At 39.0% G+C, this 19,783-nt stretch overlaps 1 protein-coding gene across 1 annotated transcript in view; it reads right to left on the reverse strand.

The window, feature by feature from the left end:
* The window catches only part of TFAP2D (transcription factor AP-2 delta), a 54,399-nt gene that overhangs the window by 29,099 nt on the left and 5,517 nt on the right, over positions 1-19,783 (reverse strand). Inside the window, exons 3-5 of the mRNA XM_039852975.1 lie at positions 19,639-19,699; positions 9,330-9,495; positions 9,042-9,160 (exon numbers count right to left, since the gene is read on the reverse strand). Of these exons, the coding sequence (XP_039708909.1) occupies positions 9,042-9,160; positions 9,330-9,495; positions 19,639-19,699 (346 nt within the window). The remainder of the gene's footprint in view (positions 1-9,041; positions 9,161-9,329; positions 9,496-19,638; positions 19,700-19,783) is intronic.

Raw genomic sequence — 19,783 nt, forward strand, 5'->3', positions numbered from 1 at the left:
AAATGTCTTTTAAAATATTATAATAAGAAGAACTAAAAGCCATGGAATAAAATATATGAGCAATATGATTATATTAATATCAAAAAGTTCTATAGGACATAGACCTGAACAAATAAGCATATAAACAAAAAAAAACTCATAATGGCAAAGAGACTAACAGAAGCCAGAAGTGGGGTTGTTTACAACTCAGATCAGAGACATACAAACAATTTTCCTGATATATAATGAATGAGGAAAATATAAAAATTAATCCCATGAAGACAAAGTAAATGAACAGAAAGAAAAGCTCATAAAATTTTCCTAAGAATATACTCAACTCAACTTCCTTCATGATAGAAGTAGCGTTATTTTTTTAACCAATCACGTTAGCAAAGATTGAAAAATTGATAGTGCCCTGTTCTAGTGTACAGGAAAGTACTATCATATTAATGCTTGTTACCCCCATTGCTGATGGGATTATAAAATTACAACCACTATGGAGAATATTTCCATAATCTTCTAAAAGTATAAATGCAAATATTTTTCGACCCTGCAACACATTCCTAAGAATTTACTGAATAGATGCACTTACATATCTGCAGAATTGTTTAAGTGTGAGGTTACTCATTGTAGAGCACTGTTTGTAACAGGCAAAGATTGAAAATACCTATATGATATTCAGTAGGGGACTGGTTAAATAAATGATAGTGCACTCAAACAATGGAATACCACAAGTGTTTAAAAGGAAGTACAACTTATAATCACTGAAAAAAAAAACTAATATAAAGTGTGAAAAAAAAATCCAATGTTCATATTCGTGTGGATATAATACTATAATTTCTTTAAAAAAAGAGAGGCATTTACACATGTATCTTTGGAAGGAAATAGAGAAACCAAAAACATTTGTTTTCTTCCAGGAGGGGAACTGAATAATTGACAAATTAAGAGGAAAGGAGGTAATTCACTCTATAATCTTTTGTAACTTTTAAGGTTTTTTTTAGCCATTTGTATAAATTATTTAAAATTACATGAATTCAATGGCAAAATTATTCTTTGACTCTTTTCTTAGAAAGATTTAATTCTAAATCCAAATATTTTGGTATTTAAAACATGAGCAATTCCAAAACTTTCATTGCTATTCAATAGGAGTCAGACATCAGCAATAACAAAGTCTACAATTTTATTAAAATACCTATTGATTTTGATAACTGTAAATAATGAAAAAGGCAGAAACAGTGTTTGAAAGCATATTATTTGAGGTATAAAGTTTGAAAGAGAATAATAGAAAAAATAAAATAAAATCACAAGAAAAACAATGTAGAGACATGCCTTTAAGTGAGCATCATGATTTATGACAGTGAATAATGACCAAAGGAAGCAGCGGCAGGGCTGAGCCAAATGGGCTTGGACACATTTGACATTTTTGCCACAGTCACCATGAAGAGTAGCAGGAATTTTAGGACACCCCAAGCACACAGTCAGACACAAAGGCATATGTGTAGTAGCCTATTTCCTCTGCCTCTACCTGTAAATACCTTTTCCCCCTAAAAGTGAATGAAATAATAGATGCAGTTTGGGGAAGTAATATTAGGAAGAAAGCCAATGATGTAAGATGTCTTCTAAGATGGTATCTCATATGATAAAATCTCTGTTTCATTGTGACCAATTACTGAAAATTATGATAAATACTAGTTCTTGGATATTAGATAACAATATCTAATTGTCATCTAATAACAATATTTAATTGTTATCTAATTACCAATTATTGGAGCAGAGTCTCTCAGATAGAAAGTATTTCATGACTTAGAACAAGAAGTTTACAGATAAGACAATAATACCTACTGGTCTGAAAAAAAATTGTTTTCTGAGACCTTAATATGAATGACTAACAAAGGCTCTACTAGCATCTACTTTATTGAGACAAATTCCACTGGGAGCTCTGAAATGCAAAACTCAGTGCTTGAGTGTTTGTGTGCCAAAGGGAACACAAAGGTCCCCTGGGCTTTTCCAGGTGATTTTCTGACTAAAGCGATTACCAATTAGTTATTGTGACAAAGGGTCAATTTATTACTTTTTATATCATGTACAATTTTAGAAGAAATCTGAAAACCTTTATATGCCAAAGGAGGAATAATGTGGGAATGCGATAGCTGGAATGGCTCATGGAGGAGCTATTTTGGGATGATAGTTCTTTCAGACCTACAACCCCCATGAGTCCCAGGAAGCTAGCCTTAAGCCACACACATCCATAAAAAAAAAAAAAAAAATTGTGGTCCCCATGTAAAGGCAATGAGACTATTAGTTTTATCCTCAATCCCACGAGAAGAGCAACTAATACTGAGCATGACTTGTGTGTGCACTATCACTAATACTTGGCAAAAGGATTTTGGTGTTTGAATCCTTCAAGCCTTGAGCAGTGAACAATACCTCTCCTAAAGGAAAAAGCCATGGACTGATCACATATCTAGCAAACCTGATATATCTACACTTGCCATACCTCATCTATAGGAAAGCATTCATTACCAAGTTGTTTGTTCTTTTCCCATGTTTCCTGGAAAGGCAATTGTATAGCTCAGTACTCAGGAAAAAGAGAAAATAGCACCAAATGATAACATTCCTTTCTCCTACCTTTTGTTGGTTTGGTTGGATTGGAAAAAAAAGGTTTTAAAGGGTAATCTTAAAACCGACTGACTTGACTGATTCAATTGACACTATTGAAAGTACAAGAGACACTAATGATAATTATTCCAGAAAAGAAGGACAGACCAATATTTAATGTCATCTTAACTTTGGGGGCTTAAGTAGTGGCAGAGGGTTCATCAAGATTCTAAAAACTTGTACTAGTGGATGCAAGAAAGTTCCAGAAGCTTGCCCAGGATTTTTTGCAGCAGGGAGGTCTAATCCACAGTGAAAAATGGTTCACAAATTGAAAACTTCTTTCTAACCCTCAGTTATACTTCAGTTAAATTCAGAGTAGTTCAACTATTCATAATCCACGCCAAAAATACAAAATAGAATATACACAGCAGTATTGCAAACCAGAAGAACTGAGTTTTCATCTTTTCTGCTCGCAATTTTATAATCCTGTGTGGAACAGTTAGTCTTACAACACCTTAGTTTTTTTATTTGAGAATAATGATAACTAAAATTTTATTGAGCACCAAATTGTGCTGGGTACCATGTTAAGTGTTTTGCAAGCACTCTAATTTAGTGCTCACAACATCCTTATAAGAAGGGTATTATTTTTATTAACATCACTTTGTAGATAAAGACACTGATACTCAGAGAGATTGTGTGCACATCACTATTGCACATAGCTAGCAAGTAGTAGGGGCGAGTTCAAACGAGCTTATTTGATGTGAGGAGCACACTCTAAATTGCTTCAAGACCTAGTGCCTTAGACTATTCAGTTTTCCATTTTCTTCCAGAGCTGAAGTTTTATGATTCTGAGTAAATTTTGCTACTAAATAATGCTGTTGCTTAGAAAGAAAGAAGCTAGATGACAGGCACTAATCTTTAATAAGTACCTCAGTGTTACATAGTACCAAGTGTTTAATCTATGTGAATGTATTTATTCCTATAAAAGACATACAAGGCAGATGTTGTGGCAAAAATGGGTGCTGGACCATCAAAGATTTGTTCTTTCTTTACATACTATGGAGTTGTTGCTGAGAAGACTCTGCCCAGCTAGAGACTACATTTTCTAGTGTATCCCACACCCAGCTCTAGAATTAGGTATGACCATGTGACTAGTTCCTAAGGAATATGAATAGTAGTAATGTGGGCCATTTCCCAGCCAAGTGGGTAAAGAGGTGTGTACTTTTACCCCATGTCTTTCCTTAGTGAGAGCTGAATGAAGAGGGCTCTTAGGACCTAGAGGAGAATAGAGCTTCAGATGGAAGGACTCTGGGTCCCTAAATGAGACTGTGAGAGCAAGGAAGGCCTCCAATGATAAACACTCACATCAGACAGTGATGAGTGAGAAATAAACTTCTATTGTGTTCAGCAACTGAAAATTTGGGAATTAACTGTTGTAACAGCTCACATTATCCTAAGTTTATAAATTAAGTAAATGAAGTTCGGGCAAGATAAGCTCAAAGTCAGACAAAATTTCAAATTTCAAAAGTGTTATTATTGGGGATGAGGTGATGGTATTAAACCAAGGGACCAAAAATTTTGCAAGTGGTACAGCTAGCTCACATGAAGTAAGAAGTGAAGGTTAGGGTCTGGGAGCTTACATTTTTTTGAAACTGAAGAGGAAAGCAACAGTGACGAAGTGTTTAAACTTGAAAAGTGTAATTGGACATCATATACAATATCTGTAAATGCTCCCTTTTCTTTTGCTGATGTATATTTTCACCCTTCACTGTCCACACTATTCTTGAAAAACATATATAAACAGAATTTTACCACTTGTTATGACAAACTGCAAGCCAAAGTGTTTGTGTTTAAGGACTTAAACTGTGCTTTCAGAACTCCTGGTGTTGCCTGAGAATGTTATAAGAGCTTTTGCAAATTTAGCAGAACTCTCCCAGGAAAGCAACCCCCTCAAGTGAATAAAGCTTCCCTCCAGCAACACTCTTTGCAAGTGAGGTGGGAGTGATGGGCAGGAATGACTACATAATTAACTCCTTGTATTTGTTTTAACAACCACCAACTCTGCAAAGATTATTCTGGAGTAAAACATAGGGAGGAAGCTACAGAAATATCTGATTCATAAATAACAAATATGTAGCAAGAGTATTAAAACTAGAATAATAATAATAGTGGTCAAATTTTTAAAATGTTTTCCAGAGATAGATTTTTTTCCACTATAGAAGAGTCTGGGGTTATCCCAAGATCTTAGTAAGATCAGTATTAATCAATCGTATTTTCCATCTATAATATCTCTTTGATATTATAGATGCCAGAATGGACAAAGAAGTCATAGCAATGTGATTAACAAGGGGAAATGAAAAAACTTCAGGCTTATGATAAAGTGAGATACAAGAAATGGTACTAATTATTAGTTACATATTTAAATCCCATTTAATAAAGGCATATGTGTAAAAAGGGGATATGATCTAGTGTTACATGCAAGAGACTCTGGATTCAAATATTCACATCTCATTCTAGGTCAACTATGTCTATGTTATGTGGACAAAAATATGCCCCACTCTAAATATGTGCCTTACTTTGTAAGGTGAAAAAAGTCAGTTCGTTTTGAGCTCTTCATCCCATTGGTTACTAGGTGGAATGATATTTGTAACAGAAAATTTGGGAGTTTAAATATATTATAAATTTACATTAAATAGCTCTCTTTTATAAATCCCTAAAATAACCCCTAAAACAATGCTTCTAATATGTTGATTTGAGGACGATGCTAGGATGGAGCTATTAGTAGAGTGACTCCAGTTAAAAGAAATACATGGGAAAGGTTATAAAATAATTAAAGGCAAAAAGATTGAAAACCCAAGGCAAGCATGGACACCTAGGAATATTATGATGAACCACTGTTATATTAGCGACAGGGGTAGTTTTTAAAAACATATGTTTGTTTGCTAATTTTAATTCCCACCATAAGGTACCTTACTGTTCAATGATTGAATCTTTATAAAGGTTAAATCCTTTCTACATGGAGAGCTGACAGAGTCTCTACACACAACTCTTTCTTTGGGATTCCTATCAAAATAGAAACAAGAGCAAAGCTGTATTCATATCTTCCTCAGAAAGGAGCAGAGCCAAGTATTATGAAGTCATAAAAGGTTGACCATCATGAGACTTATTTCTAAGTCTGGTCTATGAGAAAAAAGCCCATCAGATATCTATCTTGTGCTCAAGTACTGTACCAAAATGAGGGGAGTGTGATTGGATCCCAGCAATGTAATGGGCCAAACTCAAACTAGATGTTTAAGAAACAACTAGTATAGTCATGACTCGACTCCTCCATAAGGATTTTAAGTAACAGTTTTAAGAGACATTTAAGAGAAGCTAATATAAGTATTGGTGATTAAAATGCACATATGGGTTAATGTCGAAGATCCAGGAGAAAAAGGGGAGATATCAATTAAAAATGGTGGAAAAAATAGTGTTCTATCCCACAAGACCATAGGTTTGGAGGAAAGCTGATGGACCATTTTGACAACTAGGAATCTAGTTTTAGAATTTCTGAAAAAATTAATCTAAAATGGTGCTGGCTTTTATAAAAATGTTTGATTAAGGGGGAAAATATTATCCAAAGACATGGTTAATTCAAAGTCTTACATTCACACCAAGTGGTAAATATGGTGAAGTTTTAATTTACCACCTAAAACTGTACAAGAAAAGCAAACCTGAAATAACTCTATCAGATTCATATTAGCACAAAAAGGATCAAGGTCACAAAAGTGCTAAAGAGAAGCATCAACTAATTATTTCAATCTCTCAAGAGGATAATAAATCAGAGATGGGTCAACATTATTCTGCATACATCTGACATCATCTACAGGATTCCAAGGACTATGAGCATAATGCAGTACATGGCATTTTGCTGGTTGGAAGGGAGTCATCAGTTGTCACCACTAACCCAACCCAAATGTGGTAATATAAATAAATAAGAGAGTACTCAACAATGAAACTACCCATTTTGTCATTTTAATCCCATTCTAGGATTAAAATGAAGCCTGTTTTAATTTGGTTGGAATGTCCTTGTCCTTCAACTACTAGGTTCTCCTCATGTTCTAAGGCAACTTGTAGTTTTTGAAAATGTGGGTCATGACTCATGACTCAACAGAGAGTCGAAAGAAATTTAGTGGGTTTACAATAAATCAGCATTTAAATGGATTGTGAGAATATGAAACAGAATAAAAATATCAGAGAACATAGCATATAGTAATGAAACTTAAAATGTGTGCATGTGTGTGTGCGTGTGTGTGTGTGTGTGTGTGTAAGAGAGAGTGCGTTTGCAGATCATAATGTAATATGTAGATAGCTGAGGGGTGAAAAAGAAATCTTTGCCCCTAACTCACTTTTCTTCAGTTCCATCAAAGTGCCTGGGATTCAACAATAAAAAATTTATTTTGCTACATCACGAATATTTGTGAGACTTAAAGGCCTCCAATTAAAGTAAAACACATCTAGAAAGAATAAAATCTTAAGTTGCATAGCCAAGGTTGATGTGACTTCTCTGTGAGCAGAGGCCAAATGAATAGAACATGAATTAGGCACTTTTGTGATAGGAGAGGTATAGTTAAAAAGTAGATGACAGCACCACAGGATCATCCTAGTTTCATATCTTTAACCTGCATCCTCTCTGTTGGCATTGATCGATGATTCCCACACAGGATACTCCAATGCTTTTGGCTACTATAGAAATCAATAAGAAGAATTGTGAATATATCTTTTTATGGCTTTTCAGTTTGTACTGGCCAGTATATTCACAGAAATCGTAGAGAAAGGTCTTCCTTAAGGCCTTAACTTTTCACATCAGTTGCAAATTCCATGAGAATTCATAGCCCATCCTAGGTAGTGGAAAGGATCTCAAGGAACATTTAGATCAAAGATTCTTATACTTCATTATACATCAAAATCACTGGGAGTGTTTTAAAAGAACATAGATGCCTGCGCCATATCTCCAGAGACTGAGTTTCAATTGGTTTAGGCATGGGATCCAGACATTTGAAATAAACCTCCTCAGTTGATTCTACTGTGGAGTTGGGTTTAAGAACCAATCAAGTCCTATCACCCATGTGACTCTTGAATCCACTCCATTATATTCTGAACAAGTATTTTGTTCTGTTGTTAAATAGCTATAATTTTAATGATGCTCTTACTTAAATTGAGCAGAAATCTGTCTCCTTTTAGAATCCACCCATGAGACATCATTTTCTACTTTGCCTTTCTCCCAGGAACTTCCAGTCCATAAGGGTATATGACGAGTCAGCTCCCTTTACCATATGTCAGCCCTCAGTATCAACACAGATAAGCAAACACAGCACAGCCATAGAACATAGTAACAGTAACACTTATTAAATGTTTGTTGCCAATAATATTATTGTCATGGTTGTCATCATTATTACAATTAGAGGACAAAGCAAAGATAACTGTTAACAGCAAAATCACCAAAGCAATTTTGCCAAGACAAATGTCAAGAACATACTACTTCACAAAGTTGTTCAGTAAATGGTATGTATTGATAATCTGGAAAAATGCAAAATGTTTGTTTTTGTGTTTCACTTACTTTTTTACCTCTTACAGTGTGCCTTATAGACAAGCGAGCAACCAATGCAAGAAAGAGTCACAAGTATGTTCGGGTGAGTTTTGGCAAAAAAGCTTCTTTGTTCATTTTTAAAATAATAGCTTTCTGGGTTATGCAAGAACTCTCCTTTGACATTCAAAAGCCCTCCCACAAAGTTAAAAATGAATCTTCAATAATATCTCTTCTTAAAAGAGTGAATGAAAATATGTAAAGTTTAGTCTTTACAGAAGAAACAAAGGGAAAAAAAGTAAATTGGAAAAAAAAGAACTTCTGGGAATATATTTACACTTCTGTGTCTACTCCACTGATTAACCTCAACCTTTCTGCAACTCAGCTTATCTACCTGTAAAGCCATGGAACGTCACAGTACTTTAAGGGATGTCTACTAGGATTAAAATAATGTGCTTTCAGGCTTGGTATAATGCCTAGACTCCTGTGAATCCCTTATAAAACATTATTGTTTATCCTGTAGATCATGTTGTACTGAATTAAAATGAATTAAGTCAGATTTAGCTGAAATCTAAAATAAACAATAATAAAAATGACAATAGCAAAGCCGATTTTTTCGTTGCTGTTATTTAGGGTATACTTGTTGGAGTACCTAAATCTTTCATTGTTGTCTTCTTCCCTATTATCGTGGAGATTAGAAAATTAAATATGTTAAGAATTACCTAAGCTTTATGTTTTCTAATTTAATGATTATCAACATTAATGAGAAATTCACCTGTCATTGTTACCTGTCTTGCTTAATAGTATAAACAAAAATGAAACAGCATAATCTAACAAACCCGTGTTTCAAAGAATTGCTAACTTTCCATCATTACTTTGCGGAGCCGAAAAGACATACCTTCAACTAAGGAAGTGAGGAGGGTAACATTGGCTGCTTTCCGTCTTCCTGCTGGCAAGTTCAGGCCCAGCCTATCTAGTTTCTCTCTCAGGCAGCGGCCCCCATTCTTGGATTTTGCTCTGTCCAAAAACAAATAAAAACTAGGTTTTGAAAGTTCATTTCCTGAGGGAAACGATTAGAAGACTTGACTACATGGGGACAGAAGAAGATAGCAGAGGCTAAGAGTTGAGGTGTTTTGTATCAGTAGAGTTAGAAGACCCACGGTGCCAGAAAATAACTCCGTCTTACCTTCTCAAAATGCCTCCCAAGAGTGAAGCATTGAGGCATTCAGGTGGTGAGAGGCGCCTTTTCACCTCAGCAATGGTCACCTTGTATTTGGAAGTAGAACTGAGAAGGGACAAACGGCCAGGGACAGAGCAAAACAAGTCTGTGGGGTTGACCACACAGGTGCCACCTTTGGAGGAAAAAGGATGTGATATATCAATGACAGAGAAAATAACTGTATGAAAGAGAGTTAATATTAAGACGCTACTCAGATTTAGGAATACATAGTACGCAATTTAATACACACACACACATACATACATATACATATATACATTACACACACAGACACACATATGTATGGATTATCTCAAAAAGCTGCTCTGAAGATGTATTTTCAAATGACACTCAAGGTTTTGCCTTTCAAATGTCATACAGGAAATGTTTATGATAGTATGATTTTAATTTTAGGGAAAAAAATTGCATCCTATAGAGTGTTGTCCGACCCCCCAGTGTTAACTTTGACATCATCTACACTGAGAAGCACTTCAATTAATTCCCCCAAACTCCACCACTTAAACCTGCAAAGGTTAGTTATTATTTATTTATGGCTGAATGTATATATGCATATATATGTATGTAAATATGTGTGTGTGTGTGTGTGTGTGTGTGTGTGTGTGTATACACACACACAATGGATGGATTATTTTATCCATGACTTACTATTATACAAAAATTTTGAAAGCTCTTTTCCAAAACATTTGAGAACTGCTATCTATCTTCTTTCCCACATACATCTACCAACTATAGGCACAAGAGTCACTCAGTCCCCTGACATTACTAAAAAACATTTGCCAACTGCCAGAAACTTACAACCTTTGTGGGTGAATGATAGGTCATACCCCTCTACCATATGTCAGCCCTTAGGATCAGTGCACACATTTGAAAACAGAACAAGATTTAGATCATAATAACAGTAACACATCAAATGTTATTACTGTTAGGGAACAAAGTAAAGATAACTGCTAATAGCAAAATCATCAAAGCAATTTTGCCATGTTGGGGCTCCTGGAGCAGAAGCCTTCTCTCTCCAAGGTCCAGAAAGGCCCTTGAGCTTTGCTCTCCTCCAGGAGCAACAAAGTACATTCCTTAACCTCAGGCAACTGAAGGAGACTTGAGGACCTGAGAAGATCATATCTGGAGAGTGTTTCCTGCTGTCCAATCCTCCCTTACTGCAAAATTCCTGAGCTAATGTCCACACCGCTAACATGGTGGTTATATAGTCCCAAGATCCAAGGGTGCCCCCGTGTCCCATGCACTGAGTAATCTGAGGGCATAGCTTCAGTGGCAAGGTCAAATTCAAAGTTTGCTTTTCTGAGCATACATTTGATTTCTTCAGTTATGAATGATCTTAAGACACATCTCCAGAAAAGGGTAAAGTTCTAAGAGGCAAAAGAGAAAAAAAGTAGGTGGAGGAAGAAAAATGGACAAGAGAATATTGTCCAAATACTTTTACTCAAAGTGTGATCCTCAACTGGCAGCACTGGCAAGTCCTTGGAGCTTATTAGAAATGCAGAATCTTAGGCTCAACCCCAGGCAAAGAGAATCTGCATTTTAGGAAGACCCTCAGATGGTTCGTGTGTGCATCAACGTTTGAGAAGCACTGGTGTAGGACCGACCACTCCCCTACCACTTAGCTCCTGCCCTCTTTTACTAAGCAGCTCAGGTAGAATATGTTGATGGAGTTTCTGGTGTTCAGATTCTGGGCACGGTGGCTAAGGAACCTGTGAGGATGCTGAAAAAGGCCAGGGGGTTCCTGGACCTGGGTGGAGAGAACAGGCTAACCTTGCCCTATTCTTAAAGTGTTTCTAATTCTGTACTTTCTGGAATTCTTCTCGGCTATCTTACGGGCATCTGAATTTCTCCTGAAAGTTCTGGGACCAACGTTTTTCTCTCTAAGCATTCTGAGGCTGGTGATTACCCTATATGTCCGTCAAAGACAGAAGAGAGGATATTCAGAATAGCAGAGTAACCAGCCTTCATCAGGCTGGAAGACAGGTCCTATACTCTTGGCCGAATCGCCGATACTAGTACCTGGAAACCACCTTCAATCTTAAATCTGAGAGGCCATAATCTCAGTTGTCAAATTGAAATGCTTTTCTTGGCATTAAACTTGCGGCCAACACCATGGAAAACAATGTAAATGCCTGCCTCAGGAACTAGAAACACAAATTTTTTCTGTGTTTCTCCACCTGGCATTCTCAGAGAAGATTTTAGAACAAATAATAACAAAATAGTCCCCCCTTATTCACAGGGGCTACGTTCCAAGACTTTCAGTGGATGCTCGAAACCAAGGATAGTATTGAACCCTATACATACTATGTTTTTTCCCTATACATATACACACTTTACGGCTTCCATTTGGCATATCTGAATTGTCAGCATCACTACTCTTGCACTTTGAAGCCAATATTAAGTAAAATAAGGGTTACTTGAACACAAGCACTGTGATACTATGACAGTTGATCTGATAACCTAGACGGCTACTAAGTGACTAATGGGCAGGTAGCCTATACATCGTGGATCTGCTAGACGAAGTGATGACTCATGTCTGGGGCCGGACTGAGTGGGACAGCACAAGATTTCATCACACTACTCAGAATGGCATGCAATTTAAAACTTATAAATTGTTTATATCTGAAATTTTCCGTTTAATATTTTCAGACTGTGATTAACCATGGGTAACTGAAACCTTGAAAAGTGAAATAGTGGGTAAGGAGGAACTACAATAATAATACTTAATGATGATGATGATGATGATGATGATGATAAAGTTTTCTCAGACTTCTGGGTTCAAAAATATCATTTCGTTTATGCTCTCACTTTGTACGTATAGATGCAAAATGTATTTTGAAAATAAATTCTTAAGTGACTATTCAGAGATTGAGAAGAACGGGAAAGTAAGCTAGATATCAATGAATCTGGGTTTTAGTGTCATTGAGAATCATGGACCTGATAGCAAAAATATTCAGAAAAGAAATAATAATGTCTATATTCAAAATTCACACAGCCCTCTTCTGAAAATGGGCCTCTACCCACAATCATTACAAATCATAACCAAATCTATATTTTTACATAAACCCCCTTCTCTTGCACACTAGCCAGTATACTATTGAGAATATAAGGAATCTCACCCAGTGAGTCTCAAGTTTATTATGAGCGAGAGAAGAAGATTTTTGCATGTGTTGTTTTTTTTGTTGCTAAGGGAAAGAAAGGCACAATTTTAGACCTTTCCTATCTTTACCAATCTACCATGGGTTATTTAATTTAAGAAGATGCAGAATATTATAATCTTTGTAAAAGGAGTTAATTCAGGCTTTCTTCAACAGCAAAGCAGCACCCTTTTGCCAAAAGGAACCCCACGTGCTGAAAACTAATTATTTCCAGGGAAGTCACTGGGTCTGCTACCTAGCTAAGGGCTAACTCCCTGAGCCCTGGGTCTTTCTCTCCTGCATTCAGGTTGGGCTTCTGGCTTATGCTCAAATAAGCATTTATTAGGTAAGTTACACAGGCTGCATATTAAGAGTATGCTTTTTGCACACACAAATTGCCTGGAGGATTTATTTTGTATTCAGATTAGGCATCAACTCTAGAGTCTTTTATTTTTTATGTCACAGCATCTTTAAAGGGAATTTCTGTTGCTTTGATACTTGGCATTGCTGCAGCCTTGGGGAACTCTCTTGTCCTGGCTAAAGATTTGGCAACTTGTAGAGTTTACAGCAGCATGGAGAACCTGATATTTTTCTTCCCAGTGATTTATTTTTTAGAGAGGAAAACAGAAATAGGTCATCATAACCAGAGTTTTGCATTTGGAAGGATGTTTCTGAGAAGGTGGGACTTCTTTAAGGGGATCTAGACTACAGATGGCAATGATGAGATTCCAAAAAAGGAAAAAGCCATGAGAGTCAAACATGACAAACCATTTACAGTATTCATCCCCACTATTACTAGCTGAAATTCCTCATGGTGTCTATGTTGCATGTCAGCTCTTATTTAAATTACGTAATATTCATTCTAGATCCAGCACTTCACTTAGGGGTATCTTTGGTGCCACAGCCAGAGTATTCACACAGAACTCTAGAGTACATCTCTTTTCCATTCATAGTACATAAAGTAATACTTCCATAATAGTCACTATTTTTAAAATTGAAACTTGAAGATAGGGCTTCTTATTTCCAGGGATGCTGCAAACTGAGATAGGTAGCTATAGTAACAGCATAAGAAATCAGGGACTATCAATTCAAGGTCACCTGTTTAGGTCATGGCTATCACAAAAGGGATAACTGCCATAGCTATAGGAAAAACTCAGCCAAAGACTTACTGCGTGGGGAACGAATTCGTGCACAAAATACATGAATGTTGATCCTCCGTCTACCATACCTTGTTACAGCCCCTGCCGCCAGAAGCAGCACGGGTTTGGAGCTGTGCCTTATTTGTGGTGGCTGGAAACAGTCTGGCCCTGTGTCTGTAGGCAGGTGTGGGGTAATGAAAAAGAGTACTGGGCTGCAAATAAGTGTCTGACCAACTAGCGACCCATCCGACCTCAGATGCCTAACTCTGGAACAGTCTGTCAATCTGAAAAATAGGGATGCTCACCCCCGCTGTACTTATTTTCTCAGCTTGCCAGGAGGTGCAACAGGAAATGGATGCACGGATGCTCAGCAACCTGAGTAAGAGCCATCCAACCCCGCCATTGTGTTGGGCAACTACTACATCATAAGATGCGAGCTGTGGAGCACGACAAGGCCTTCACCCACCTTTTGCGCAGCTACTGGAAAGCAGCACCCTTTTGGCAAAAGGAACCCATATGCTGAAAGGCCAGCGCAGACGACTGGGCACGCTTTTTTCCTTCTCATCCCAGGCAATTAGGGCAGAGGAAACAGCTAGGGTTGTCTCCAAGGAACTGCGGCTCCCCTCCTCCCCCAAAACTGCCTCTAAGACAAGCATCCCCTCTGGGTGCCTCCCACCTCTAAGAACAGAGTGGGTGCTGGCTAGAGGCCGCGCGCGCTCTGCAGGTGCGATCAATACTTCCTGGAGGGCTTCCGGGCGCTGGGCCGGTGCGCTCAGCCTCTCCAAAGCCGCAGCACCGCCCCACTCGCCGTCGCTTCGGTGTTGACATAATTAGACCAAATCTTGAGAGCAAAATAAATGTTCTGTTCGCCTTACAGCCAAACAGATGTTTACAATTCAAATGAAAGAAATACAAACGGCAGGGATTTTTTTTCTCCCCTTCTTCATCTCCAGTGAGCGCTCATTTTTTTCCTGACACATTAAAAATGTGTAAGCGATTACACGAGTTTCCTGTCCCACTTTGGTCTGCGGATGCATTTCTGCGAGGTACACGTTTAAACGTGGTGGGGTAGGATCATTCTCGGCGGTTTCCTCTCTAGCTTCTTGCCCTTCTCAATCCCAATTCTCCCTTGTCACCGCCCCCCCCCCAGCCGATACTAATTGTAATCAAATGACAAAGGGATAGGGGCTTAATTGTAATCAAATAGGCCTCAGATGGTATATGAGCAGCGCATTGCGCTGTTTGGAAGAAGGATATGCCAGGTAAAACTGGATTATCAGGTCTGAAAGCGCTCCTTCGGGCACAGATTCCAGGCAGAACAAAAGAAATGAAGGTCTGCAAAGAGAGACCTACTGGTTTAATGTGGCTGTGGATGTAGGATAGTGAATGTGTGTGTGGGTGGGGGAGGGGGGATTAATCCCCATTTCCCAATGCAGAATGCTTTGGTTTTCAGTGATTTTCAAAGCAATAAGATTAGAGAGAAAGTAGTAGGTTATGGAAAAGCAGCTCCTCCCCCCCCCCCCCGCCCTTCCCCCTCCCCCGCGAAAAGGATTTTCAACAAACCATTCGTCTAGATCTTTTGGTATATGAATTAAAGGAGGTTGAATTCTGAATGTGCAGCTTCAGTATTTGGGGACTAACGAGGCAGGAGAGGTTCCAGGTATATTTCTGGCTCTATTTTCACAATGAATGTACCATGGAGATGTTTGGCTATTTGAGTAAATAGAGATTCTGGGAGCTCTAACAAAAGAAGAGGAACAAGGCTTCCCACCCCGCTTCCATCTTACTTCTTCCAGAAACCGCAGAAAGAGCGAAAGCTTCTCTCTTACTCGAGTTCCAAAGCTCAGGGGCCTCGAGAAACCCGAAGAAGCGGAGGGAAGTGCATCCTCATGCCCAAGCAGCCTGTGGGCAGCCATGGGGCTGTAGAAGGGAAGAGCAGTCAGATCCATCCACCTTGTTATTGGCAGACTGGACAATTGATGCTAAACTCGGCTTCATGGAAGCATTTTTATTATTATTTTTTTTTAAATTAAATCAGATCTGACAATGTTTGTACCGCAGCGTAAACGCCTCCGCCTTGGCATGCCAGTCACCTCTAAGTGATCTGACAAACTCCAGCTCTCTTAAAACGTGCAGAGTTCAGATCATATTAATTCCCCCAAAATGTTTTGATTCAAAGTAGTTTGTATTTTGTGTAGCCACGGGCAATCCGGAAAGCGCTCCTGCCTGCCGGTGGCCGGGTCCGCTCCCTCTCCGCGTGGCCCAGAGGCTATGGAGGTATTTAAGTTTCTGAAATTAGCCTGGGGCTGCAAAGCAGAGTGATCACAAAGCGAAACAGGGGCGCCTCCCCTCTTCACTTTTTCATTTTTTTCTTTCTTTCTTTCTTCCTTTTTTTTTTTTTTTTTTTTGAGTTTGCCATCCCGGTTTTACAAAAAGACCAAAATGTCACCCACCCAAATATGGAAAAGCTGGGTTTTCTTTCATCTCCATTCTGTTCTGAAGGCCACAGCCCCTCCCCCATCCCAACTGAACTCCCTACCCCTGCGATTCTGATCCGGACCCACACATTATTAGTTTTATCATCACCATCATCGTCGTCATCAACATTGTTCTCCTACTATTAAATTCTCGGAGAGAGAAATGAAAGGGACCAATGCCTGACAAAGGGGAGGGGGCCATAAGGGAGTCTCAGAAGATTCACGGGGAAAAGAAGAGAGGGTCTTCCTTCCTTTCTTTCTTTCTTTCTTTTTTTTTTAATGATTAAAAACACAGACGACTCCTGTAAATAGAAGCCTCGTTTCTTCAAGAGATGCCTTTTGAAACCCAGTATCTGAATATTCAACGAAGGCAGAGCTCCACTCTGTATGTACAACATTAATATGATCTCTGCAGAATTTGCTACTCAGAAATATTAACATATCAAAGCCGACGCCGGAGGCGAGAGAAGCTATCGATACCCGAGCACAGGGTAAAGTAAAGATTATTGGTTCTGATGGTTGGAGTGGCGGAGCTGCGGGCAAAATCGCGCACACCATTAACCGAGAGTGAGCGCGCAGGGAGCTGCATCTCCGAGGCGGTGGCAAATATTTTATCTAGGTGGTAATTACCTCGTTGCTGCCCCTTCTTCCACGCTTTCTTTGGCTATTGGGCCTTCGTTATAGGCAAAAACAATGTAACTGTCACTTACCAGAGTCAGGGAAATGGTATTTTGTTCTTTACAAATAGAGTGGCCAACTTTAAAGAACTGATACTCCCTCCACCCCATGCACACACCGCTACAAACCAGGACAGCCTCTCCCTGGGGGAACTCATGTAGGGCACTTAGGGATCTGTCTTTCCTTAGGGGTCTCTGGAATTAAAATCTATTTTTTTCTCCCACAATAAATTCTGGAAATCATTAGAAATTTAAGTTTATCTGCGGGCTTAGCAGGAGAAGGAAAATAGCAAAAAGTTGTGCTTTTCAAGAAATTATGTTTCATGTGGAGAGTCATCTGTAAAGCACGGATTAGAAGAGAAACAGACATCTCTATCTAAGCTATTATATAATATGGAGATATGGCAAAGTGCTTTAGTTCATGTCTTCTCAATTTTTGAAGAACAAAGGTGACTAGAGCTATTGATATTAGGAATCCTGTGCACTACCATGGTGATAGAGAAAAAGGGGCTTCCACAGCAGTTTTTTTTAAACTGGGAGTCCTGAGAGGAGGGGCTGGGCTGTTTGGGACAGGATATACACCACCTTTTAATGCAAGACTTCCTCGATATCCTTGTTATTTATTGTAAACTGTGGCGAACATTGATCGTTTCAGAGTAAACAGACACACACCCTGGTCTCCAAGGCTATACCAAGTTAACTGGCCTTTCCCTAAGACCCATAGAAATGGAATAAACTCAGCAGTTAAATTTTGAATTTTTTCGCAGGGTTGGGGGGAGGGTATTAGGATTTAGTCACACAATACAGACCTAAACCCCAAGTTACCCCCCTTTCTCTTTTGAGTCAGGCTGTTCTCCTAAAACACCAACATTTGGTTTAAAATAGCAGATTAGGTGCTGATTTTCAGGTGAAAAAAATTGGCACCGAATCCTACAAGAACAATAAAACATCACCTAAGGAAGACGATTTCTGTAGTTCTAACAGGATAGGACCTCAGCTTCCATCTTTTAGCTACTACCCAAGAGCCGTTGGCCTTGTAGGGGAGGTTGGTATGGGGTTGTCCCCGGTAAAGCTCTCTGAAAATTCAACTGATTACACAGCCGTCTCTCATTGAGCTCCCGCTCTCGGCCTCGAATAAGTCCCAGCCTTTGTCGGCTACTGTACAATCTGGTACAATTTCCAAGCAATTGAGAAGGTGATCAAGAGCGGAACTGAACGCAAACACCGCAGTAGCGCGTGCCGGGCTCTGGGAGGAGCCGGCTCCCGGCGTTAATTAGTGGCGCTGTCCTTCAGCACCACCGATATCTTCGTGCGCCTTGAGTGCTCGGCCTTACTCACCTTCAGTGTGGCCGCCCCAGCAGACCCGGATCGGCACAGCTCACCTGGCCCCTCTTTCACTGTGTACTTTTAACCCCTCCCCCAACAGTATGTATATTTTATTTGAATTTTCTTTAGCCTTGAGCCTATTTCATGTCATTTCAATATGGCTGAGTGTTGGCCTGGATGACGAGCTTAATATTGCTCATTGAAAAATCTTTATGGAGCAACAATAGTTGCTTTTTTAAAAATAGTTTCCAAATCTCCATGAGGTAAAAAGACAAAATTGCATAGCTATTTTATATTTAATAGAAATTTCAAGTATCCACTATCACAACAGTCAAGTTCCAAAAGGAAAGCACTCTTTGTTTTCTTTCTCCCTGAATTTAAATGGAGTTTCACACTGGACATGGGGTTGTAAACCCTGCAGTTTAAACATGAAAGACTCCATTGCTTTCTATTGATGCATTTCTTTCTGTGGAAACGCATTGGCATCTTTAAATGAGCTCTGAAAGAGATGAAGAGGTACTGAAGAACATTTATTTGGTGCTATCAGAAACTACTCAGTCTTTAGTGGTTCAGTTACTAAAGACAACTGCAGCCCTGGAGCAGGAATTAGTCCTGGTGAATAGGCCACATCTTATTAATTCGTATGAAGTTGGGATAACAGCTGGTCCCCCTTGCCTTGTGTGATCCTAGGGTTACACGACTTGCTAGGAAAATAAGCTTCGTAGGCTGTGGGTACAGTTAAGTGGGAAGCCAGCAAAATCTGCACCGCCTTGAGGCCCTTAAAATGTCATAGTCCAAAAACCTTTTGTCAAAATGGAACATCTGAGATGCAGTCCCCCCCACCCCAAGTGTCTGAGCCAAAATCAACAGCTCTCTACTCTTGCCTTTCCCCCACCTTCCAATTCCATGGGTAACTCTGGATTCAGATGTTTTCCTCAACAGATGGGAACAAGAAAGCTTTATCCGGTACAGTTAACACCACCTCCTCCTCCCACCCTCCCTTAAAGAAAGAAATGTTCTGGACACTTAGAAAAATAAGGGCAGCTACAATATTGGTGTTTCATTAGCCTTCCCTGAAGCCACAATGAATCTAGCCTTTCACAGAATCCTTCAAAGCCTCAAGCTAACACCATAACTGCAAACAGCCAGGCTGTGGCTGGCACATTTAGGGCTAAAAGAGACCAGAAATTCTGCTCGAGGATGTGGTGATGGGGGAAGGGGGTGTAAGAAGGATTTTTTTTTTTTGGTCTTGAACTTTCATTCTGTCACAGTTCTGTAAGAAAAAGCAAATCTCTTCTATCACAGGTCTTCTGGGCACAAGCTAGGTTCAAGCATCAGTGGAGGAAGGAAGGCTTTTTAATGTGAGAATGTGGGACGAGAGTAACTGATCAAGAGTAACTGGATTCTTAAACATCAGGGATCTGATGTTTAAAATCACCTCCAGATCTTTAAAACAAAGTAATAGATGAGAGAATAATGTTTAGTTTTAACATGGTACTTACCTCTTCTTATCACTCCACCTTGACCATTGAGAACGAGCCCACACTGGGCTTCCACGGAACCCTTAATAAAAGAAAAAGAAATAAAATCACTCAAATAGATTCTAATAGGTATGCCCACATGAGTTAAGTCTTTCAATCTGCGCCA

The sequence above is a fragment of the Pteropus medius genome, unplaced genomic scaffold, assembly GCF_902729225.1.
Source record: "Pteropus medius unplaced genomic scaffold, Ma_sr-lr_union100, whole genome shotgun sequence".
NCBI lineage: Eukaryota > Metazoa > Chordata > Mammalia > Chiroptera > Pteropodidae > Pteropus > Pteropus medius.